The 9,318-nt window shown below is 46.9% G+C and overlaps 1 protein-coding gene across 3 annotated transcripts in view; it reads left to right on the top strand.

Annotated features, from left to right (window-relative positions):
* PPME1 (protein phosphatase methylesterase 1) overlaps positions 1-5,296 on the top strand; it is a 74,894-nt gene extending 69,598 nt beyond the window's left edge. For 2 of the 3 annotated variants that reach the window (XM_017532977.2, XM_017532978.2), the window contains exons 12-14: positions 1,558-1,622; positions 2,251-2,318; positions 4,097-5,293. In XM_017532977.2, the coding sequence (XP_017388466.1) occupies positions 1,558-1,622; positions 2,251-2,318; positions 4,097-4,115 (152 nt within the window). In that variant the 3' untranslated portion in view covers positions 4,116-5,293. Of the gene's footprint in view, positions 1-1,557; positions 2,319-4,096 lie in introns of all 3 variants that reach the window. The other variant, XR_001826573.2, reaches the window with a different exon arrangement.
* Positions 5,297-9,318: the final 4,022 nt, after the last annotated feature.

Raw genomic sequence — 9,318 nt, forward strand, 5'->3', positions numbered from 1 at the left:
TTTGAGATGGAGTCTTGCTCTATTGCCAGGCTGGAGTGCAATGGCACAATCTTGGCTCATTGCAACCTCCGTCTCCCAGGTTCCAGTGATTCTCCTGCCTCAGCCTCCCAAGTAACTGAGACTACAGGCACACGGTACCACACCCAACTAATTTTTTTGTATTTTTAGTAGAGACAAGGTTTCACCATATTAGCCAGGATGGTCTTGATCTCTTGACCTTGTGATCCACCCACGTTGTGCTGGGATCACTGGTGTAAATCACTGCACCCAGCCTCATCCCCTGTTCTTATGGAAATGACACACTCCTGGGGCAGCAAGCACCAGTGGCATGTAAAATGTAAACTTACTTGAAACTTACAAGAGGGCCATGTGCTGCTCTGTGTTTGGATCCAAATGCATTAACAACAGTACTTTAAGGACCTAGAAGGGTGAGGTGACTAGGCTCGAGCACTCAGAGAGAGGCAGCTTACTGCAAGAGGAGGGGCACAGGCTGGACTTTACTAAATGGGATCATCTTATTCCTCTACTAATTAACCAAGTGGCCTTGGGCAAATCACTTCACTAATCATGACCTCATGATTGAGTTTCATCACCTCAAAAAAGAATTTTAGTATTTTTGTGCATAATTTTATAGGGTAGATTTTGAGAATCAACTTTAAAAATGGATAGAAGAATAAATACACTGAACACTTTTTGAATCCTGTGTAACTGGGGTAAGAACCACAGAATGTAATGACCAGAAGAACTTTCAAGCCCATTCCTTTATTTTATAAATAGAGAATCTGAAACTGAGAAAATCTGCTCTCTCTAACTATGGGGGCTCTGGGTCTCATATTCTTTAGTTTCCTTAGGGATCTTCTTTATCAGTCATCTCTGTTCATTTTTAATCATTGTCACATTAGGTATGAGCTTACATTGTTCTGTAAGACAGTCTGAGAAAGTGCTTAGTACAAAGCCAGGTGCATGGTTTAGTGCTCAAATGGTAACTTATTATTGTAATAATAAATTTTGAGTCCTTAACATAGTTTACAAAATCCGTAATGGTATGGCCCCTGCTTACCTCTCCAGCTTCATTGTTAACCACTCTTATAAGCATCATGCCAAGCTGCTTTTATTCCTAGCCATTTCAAGCCTTCTTTCCTTCCTGGGTCTCTCTTGGATTGTGAAGCTCCCTTTCTTACGCTCTTACAGCCCCATATGTCCTGTTTTATCATAGGAATGACATACTGCATTAAAATGCTGGTTTTTGTGTTTTACTCCCCTACTGAACTGTAAATCCCCTGAGGACAAGAACTGTTTCTTCTACATGTCCCTGGCCCAAAGTAAATGTACACTAAATAGGACAGAAGGAAAAAGTAAAGGGAAATGATTGGCACAAGGTTACAATTACATGTATTACCATCCTCAGCAAAGACTTGATAATTGGGTCCAGAGTATTGAGGTGAGGTTGAAAATGGGGAGGTCCTGGGCTCCTGGAATAGCCTGTGAGGCTGCAGCAGTAGTAAAGAGAGGGCTCTTTTAGTCCCTGAAGTTGCCTTGCTTTGATTTCCCCCCCAGGGAAGTTCCAGATGCAGGTCCTACCCCAGTGTGGCCATGCGGTCCATGAGGATGCCCCTGACAAGGTGAGTCTGGTGCTCAATGACTGTAGAAAGACAACTGTGAGAATAACCCTGGATGCCACAGAAGACAAGTCCCTGAGTCTCAGCCTGCATTGCCTGCAACAGCTGCTGTGGAGCCTATGTAGATGCAATTGCACCAGCTCTCCAAACTCTCCCTGGCAGCTGCTTATGGCATTGGCTTTGTGTGTATGTGCTGAGGAGCTACTGGTACTCTGCTGTTTCATCCCAGGGCCCTGTGGTTAAGATCTTAAGTTCTACTTCTCCAATACTCCCAAAAGCCAGATGAAAGAGGGATGATTAGGGTAGAAACGACTCCCTAAACCACAGAAATGGTTAAGGAATTAATACGGGCTTCTCCTATGGGAAAACACCATTTTGTAACTCTAAGGGGATAAATAAGCCCTTCATGTCATTCCTCTTGAGCTCTCTGGAGCTATCCCTGACAAGGATGGTGGGGAGGAGTCTCCTAGCTCTGCTAGGGAGGGTCTAGGTCCTTTTAATTTAAAGCCACTCAGACCTGTGGGTGGCATGAGGGCACCATAGTGCCTAACCATCTAACAGAAGCCCACAGCCCAAGGCTCAGCCCCGTCACTAACCTTCATACAGCTTGGAATATCTCTCCCTTTTCCAGGTAGCTGAAGCTGTTGCCACTTTCCTGATCCGGCACAGGTTTGCAGAACCCATCGGTGGATTCCAGTGGTAAGGCGGTCTAAGGGTTTAAGAACCCTAGCAGTGCTGGCCAACTCCAACAAACAGATACTTGCAGGACTATAAATATCCCTGACTTACCCCTGGCCTGGTTTGGTCACCATGCCTTTCTTCTTCTTCTTCTTCTTCCTCTTCTTCAACAAAGAGCCTGGCATGTCTGTTTCTACAAAACCATGGTTGGTTGCTTCTTTGTGCTGTGATCCAGTGGGTTGATGCTAAGGCTGTGATTAAATTGTGCCCACTGTGATGTGCATTTCTTCTTGACATGCCCCTTTGAGGAGGCTGGGATAGGAATCAGTACTTTTCCAGGCTCTTAGAGAAGTTTTATTTGCCCTCTCCTGCCCCGCTGCCAAGGAAAGCTGGGCAGGCCATGGAGCTGGGCTTTTTTTTTTTTTTTTCTGAGATGGAGTCTCATTCCATCGCCCAGGCAGGAGAGCTGTGGCATGATCTTGGCTTACTGCAACCTCTGCCACCTGGGCTCAAGTGATCCTCATGCCTCAGCCACCCAAGTAGCTGGGATTACAGGCATGCCCTACCATGCCTGGCTAATTTTTATGTTTTTTTAGTAGAGATGGGGTTTTGCCATATTGGCAGGTCTGGTCTTGAACTCCTGGCCTCAAGTGATCCACCTGCATCGGCCTCCTAAAGTGTTGGGATTACAGGCATGAGACACCGTGCCTGGCCTAGAGCAGAGTTTTATACAGTGTTGCAGTGTCTTCCCATGGCCAGCTGGGAATGAAATGGGTGCCTCTGCCAGGCTTGCTTTCCCTCCCTTTCCAAAGCTGGCAGAATATTAGTCATTCTACAGGTGTGATCCTGGAAGTTCTAAAGCAGGGTTTTCAACCTCAGTGCTATTGACATTTTGAGGTGGATAATTCTTTATTTTGGGGACTGCCCTGTGTGTTATAGGATGTTTAGCAGTATCCCTGGCTTTTACCCACCTGATACCAGTAGCACCCCTCCCACACACAGTTCTGACAACCAGAAATGTCTCCAGATTTTACCAAATACCTCAAGGGGGGCAAAATTTCCCCCAGTGAGAACTGTTGGTCTAGAGGAAGAAACAGGGCCAGGCCTCTCATCCTAGGAAGCTCTTCATCTGATTAGGAAAACACAGTTGGGCTCTTTGTTGAGGAGAAAGAAGAGAGAGGCATGTTGACCCAAACTAGCTGGTCCTGGCCCACCTCAGCCAGCTCCTAGTCTGTACTGCAGGAGGCCTTTGATCCTCAGGGAGCCTGCAACCCTGATGAGGAGTCATTCCTACCATTGGAAAGTCTCTTCTCTGATTTTGGTGAGGGTTTTGGGGAACTTGTTCCCTACTCTCAGAAAGTTTGAAGAAGAAATATTGAAGAAAAAGAAACGGCTTCTGCCTTAGAGAATGCTGAATTCCAGGGCCTGAGAGATGAGAGTGTCAGGGCAGGGTAAGCACTGGAGATGATGGCAGGACCCTGGTACAGTGAATCACAGAAGCAACACTCCTATGCTGAGCCATCCCTCTAACAACTGACCATTGATGGATCCCAGGAACCAACAATAAAGACTTAACTTCTCTTCCTAAACAGTGTTTGACAGGGGCCCTTAGACCATTTGGAGCCTTGGTCAAATGAGCAGTACACTGAAAGCAGACCCTGGGTCTAGCTCTGGTCAGGGCTGTGAGATGGGACAGATTTGCAAGGGCCTTGGTGGTCATTAGGGAGGGCTTCCTGGAGGAGACAGGTTAAGCAAGGGAAAGCTATTGATAGTTACATTTGTTTTACCTTCTTCTGCAGTGTGTTTCCTGGCTGTTAGTGACCTGCCGTCCACCCCTCCCTCAACATTGAGCTCTGTTGTAAATGCATCGCACCAGAGGCCACTGTGATGCCGCGCTGTCTCCTCCTTCCCATCGTGCCCAGCCATGTGACACTGGCTCCCTGTAGACAGGCACCCCAACCTTTTCATGTATTCTGCCAAAAGCATTGTTTTCCAGGGCCCTTGACCAACATCGGCTTCCCCAGTCTAGGACTCCCCTGCTCCTTACCCTTCCCTATACTGGGGTAGATCCTGCCTGTTCTCCCTGCATTGCTTAGGGTGAAGCCTCCAGATTTGCCATACTGAGCCCCTATTCCTAGTATTAGGCGATGCACCTGAGTCCAAATGTCTTCCCAGGCTCAGGGACCTCCATTCCTTGAAATTGTCTTGGCATGGTCCAGCCCTACCTCATGGGATGGACAGTGCATCAGGTGGTCCTTATTTTTCCCTCTGAAATAAAATACTAGTCAGGTACCATCTTATCCCAGTCTTACTCTTCCAGGTTTGGAAGACCAAGAGAGGCCAAGATCCCATCCTCAGATACAGGGAGAGGTGGTAGTGCATAGCATGACAAGAAACCAGCCTGAAAATCAGGTCCAGCCAGTCCAAGCACATGGCCTCCCATCTGGGAGAGCCCACTGTCCCACTCCCACATGTCTGGGCACCTGCCCTGGGCTGAGGCCAGGCTGCTCCAGGGTCCCCTTGAGCCCTCACCTGCCGCAGAGCAACCAATACAGCCCATGCACAAAGCCACAGGCTAAAACTTATGGAATTGTTTTTAATCAAATTCAACCATTTTCATAACTGGTTCCTGGAGGTGTACAGTGCCCTCTTGCCTCTTCAAACCTACAGCTTCTCTTTGCTATTTGTGGATTTCACATCACTCCACATAGAAACGTTACAACCTGGCATCCCAGTCTTTGCCTTCTTCCAGCTGCCTCGACACAGCACTGAGGCCTGTCCCTATTGCCCAGGCACGCCATTTCCAAGGGCAGGAAGGGGCAGTGTCCTGAAGCCCATCTTTTCTGTGACTGTCTTAGGTGATGTGTAGCCCCCTCCACCTTTCCACTCAACAACTTCCCACCCCTGTCCTGCTGCACGGTCCGGAGTCTGGGACCTACTTTGTTTTTTGTTATTTATGACCTTGTTTAAAGAAAATAAATATCTCCCAACCTTTATTGGCCTGGTCTTTCTCTGTGGAGTTGTCCTTATTTCTGCTGACATAAGGACAGGGGACAGCTCATTGGACTTAGTTGTCCTGGAACTCCAGAAACCCCTTTGCCTATTGCCTTTCAGTATGTTATGCTCTGCCTGTTCCCCTGATCCAGAATGCCCAGTGGGATGGTCAGAGCCACCCTCCACTGCACCCACGACAGGATTCCAGTTCCATCTCTCCTAATTACTGGCTGTGTCGACTGGTCCAGAGCAGGGTGATCTGTGTACTGTCCATAAGATCTCAGTCACCATAGCTTCACTTATGTGAAACAATCCACAATGCAAATCATCTCCTGAGCTCTGAACAGTTAGGCCCAGCTACCTTCTCTTGTCTCTCCCAGATGACCAAAAACCAGTTCATATTGACTTGTTTCTAAAGCTGAACCCGCCTTCCCCATGAAACTTGCTCTTCCTCCAGTGTTTCCTGGCTCAGTACGTGATAGGTATCACCATCCCTCCAGTTGTCCAAACAAGATATGCACAGTGAACTACTTCTCTTATACCCACATCAGTTCTACCACCAAATCCTGTTCATTCTCTTCCATGTCCCCTCTTTTCCATCCCACAGCCACTGCCCTAGCTTAGGCCTCATCATCTCTCACTGTGATCATTTCAGAACCTTCGCTGCCCTCCTCCTTCCCTAGGTGGTCCTCCACACACTGTTGGAGACTTCTTCATAGCAGGCTTTGGGGCCAGGCTGTCTAAATTAGAACCCAAGGCCCACCCCTTATGCTGTATAGTGTGGCAACAAACTAACTTTCTGTGCTGTACTTTACTCATCTGAAAAATGGAGATAAACAGTACCTACCCCACAGAGTCTTGAGGAATATACAAGTTAAACTAGGTTAACTGGCTTTCTCAGTAACTGGCACATGGTAGACACTTAATAAGTAGTCCTGTTAGGACACTATTACATTACTATATTATAGTTAAGACCTTTCCTCAGGGCAGTCTGTGGGCCAGTAGCAACAGTATCTCCTGGAAGTTTGTGAGAATTGTGTCCTCATCCCAAGACCTATTGAATCAGAACTGATCTGCATTTTAACACGTGCATCAATGTCTGAAAATGTCTGGTTTAGTTGATGACTAAATATTTTAGGGTAATGAATGAGCTCCCTAGTAGAGGAGAGAGAAGCTCCTTATGTGTGGTTGATTTCTCTCATGGGAACCCTTTGCCGGTGCCTTTGCTGGACTGTGTGCCCTTTTGTCCACAGGAGGGCAGCATGATCACTTGTGGTGTTTTCAGGGGCACTCAGGTTCGCCAGGTGAAAGTCATAATGGTTACCAAATTTTGAGTATCATCTAATTCACTTGACACACATCTCATTTAATCCTCACAGCAACGCTATGAGGTAGGTTTTGTTATGTTCCAGGTCCAAATTCCTACCGCTTGGAATTGAGTGACAGTGTCAGAATTCAAAGCTGGCTTGTTTCCAAATCATGCTGCTCCTGGATGCTACAAGGGACCCTGGGCAGAAGTCATTTTGGCCCAGATACCTGACTTAAAAGAGCAGAGGAGGATGACCATGGAGACGAAGCCTCTACACTTGATGGAGGAGGCTGAGAATGAATGAAATGCTCGTGAGCTTTGTGGTTGGTTGTGTTTTAGGCACTTTCATCTCCATCCTTTGTATCTTTGTGAAGTATAGGCATTATCCTCGATTTAAAGGCAAGGAAGTGAAAGCTGAGAGATTTGAAATGGCTTGCCCCTAGCCACGGCCAGGGTTGCCCCACCTTGTCTTCTGATTCCAAGTCTACTGAGCATTCCATTACACCCCAGTAGAGAAGAGACCATTCATGTGTTCACTTAGCATGGCTTTAATGAGCACTTACTATGTGTTGGTCATAACAGTGTCCTTGCAGAGCCTAAAGATCAGCATGTATGAACTCAGGAAGGGTATAAAGAAGGAGACCCCAGGATCTTTGAATGAAGGATTGCCACAAAGCAAGGAGCATGTTTTGGGTCAAACCAACATTCTGTCACATAGACAGTAGTGAATGTCCAAGGGAAACTCCTTCCCCAAAAAGGAAGGTAGGCAAATTTTGGAGGCAGACAGATCTGATGGGAGACAGGGAGAATCTTCAGACTGGGAGGACTCAAGAAAAAGGCATGAGGGGAATGGGGCATGACTTTGTAGCCCCATGCTCTTACCATATTATTAGGATCATTTATTTGCTTATTAAGCAAACCCAAGCACCCAGTATGTGCTAGGCATCCAATGTACTTTGTAGACAGAGGTAAATAATGAGGTCCTTAAAATGAACTCATTATCTAGAGAGACAGTGATAGAAATAGTGACCACGTGGTAAGAAGGTTGGGGGTGGGGAGCAACAAACCTATTTGGAAACAGGCCAGGGATGGTTTCACAAGAGGTAGCAATTTTTATTTATTTTATTTATCTTTTTTTTTGAGACAGAGCCTCCCTCTGTCACCCAGGCTGGAGTGCAGTGGCATGATCTTGGCTCACTACAACCTCTGCCTCACAGGTTCAAGCAATTCTCCTGCCTCAGCCTCCTGAGTAATTGGGGTTACAGGTGCCTGCCACCACACCCAGCTAATTTTTGTATTTTTAGTAGAGACGGGGTTTTGCCATGTTCATCAGGCTGGTCTCAAACTCCTGACCTCAAGTGATCTGCCTGCCTCGGCCTCCCAAAGTGCTGGGATTACAGGTGTGAGCCACTGTGCCCAGCCAAGAGGTAGCATTTGAGTTGAGCCTTGAAGTATCATAAAGTGGAAGTGGAGGAGGAAGGACAAGACATTTCAGGTAGACAAGCACTAACACCATACACAAGCGCTGGAACCTAGAAAGTCAGCCTAGGAAGATGACTGGCTGGAATATGGGCCGAGACAGGAGAAGAACCAAGAGAGGAGGTGGGAGTCAAGGCACAAAGGCCTTAATTGGCAAGAATTAGGAGTTTCCAGAAGCTAATACGCAGGATGTGACAAGGTCAGGTCTTTTTTGTAAAGGAAAGTCACTCTGGTAGCCTGTGTAGATGGATTGGTAGGTGTCAGACACGAGGCCAAGAGGTCAGTAAAGGGACAGTTGTAGTCAGGCAGGTAAAAGACACAGGTATACTTAAATAGGACAGTGGCCACCGGTCTGAGAGAACAAGATAATCTCAATGTTTCGGAGGTTTAATGAACAAGAAAGAAACTAGTTGGATTTCAAGAGTGAGGGGCCAAGAACCTTTAAGTTGGATTCGGGGGCCTGTCATGAGAAGCGGGGGTTGGAAGTGAAAGGTCAAGATTTTACCAAGAGAAAAGCAAGAAGAGTGCCTACACTAGCAGCAGAGAAAGCAAAAGGCAGTCACACTCCCCTGCAGTCACTGTTTTGTTTGCAATCTTGGAGCCAACTCTGCCGCTCCAGCTGGCCACCCCATCAGCAGCCAGAATCAACACATTCTCAGTCTGGGGCCAGGGCTCAGAAAGTTATGTCAACTCAAGAGGCTCCCTTATTCCTCAAGCTGGCTTCCTCTCCCAGCAGTTTGCTAGAAAACTCCAGCCCATAGCCAGGCAAAACCTTGGAACCTGAGACTAGTAGAAAGGCTGGCCTATTGCAGGTGCAGGGAATAGGTGACTGAGGAGTGAACTGAGTGTCGAGGGAGAACATTTCTTCCTGATTAATGACAGTGATGTCATTCCATAATGATTTATGGAGTGACTAATCAAACAAGCATAGAATAACTGACACAATACAATCTGTACCATTTATAAAGCATATTTACTACCTTTAATACCTCATAACTCCTCTGGAATGGGGAGGGCAGACAAATCAGCACTTCCTACAGATGAGGAATTCGAGTCTCTGTCAAGGAAAGTGGTTTGTCCAGGGTCATACAGTAACACAATCTGGACTAGAGCTCAGGTGACCTGACTTCCAGATCAGTGCCTTTTTAATCCCACACCAAAGCAGATGGAGAGGAGGGGTGCGGCAGGGGCGTGGAGGACGAGGCCTGATGATGAGAGGAATGCTTCAAGCTCAGTTCA

Source organism: Cebus imitator, unplaced genomic scaffold, assembly GCF_001604975.1.
Source record: "Cebus imitator isolate Cc_AM_T3 unplaced genomic scaffold, Cebus_imitator-1.0 Scaffold79, whole genome shotgun sequence".
Taxonomy (NCBI): Eukaryota; Metazoa; Chordata; class Mammalia; order Primates; family Cebidae; genus Cebus; species Cebus imitator.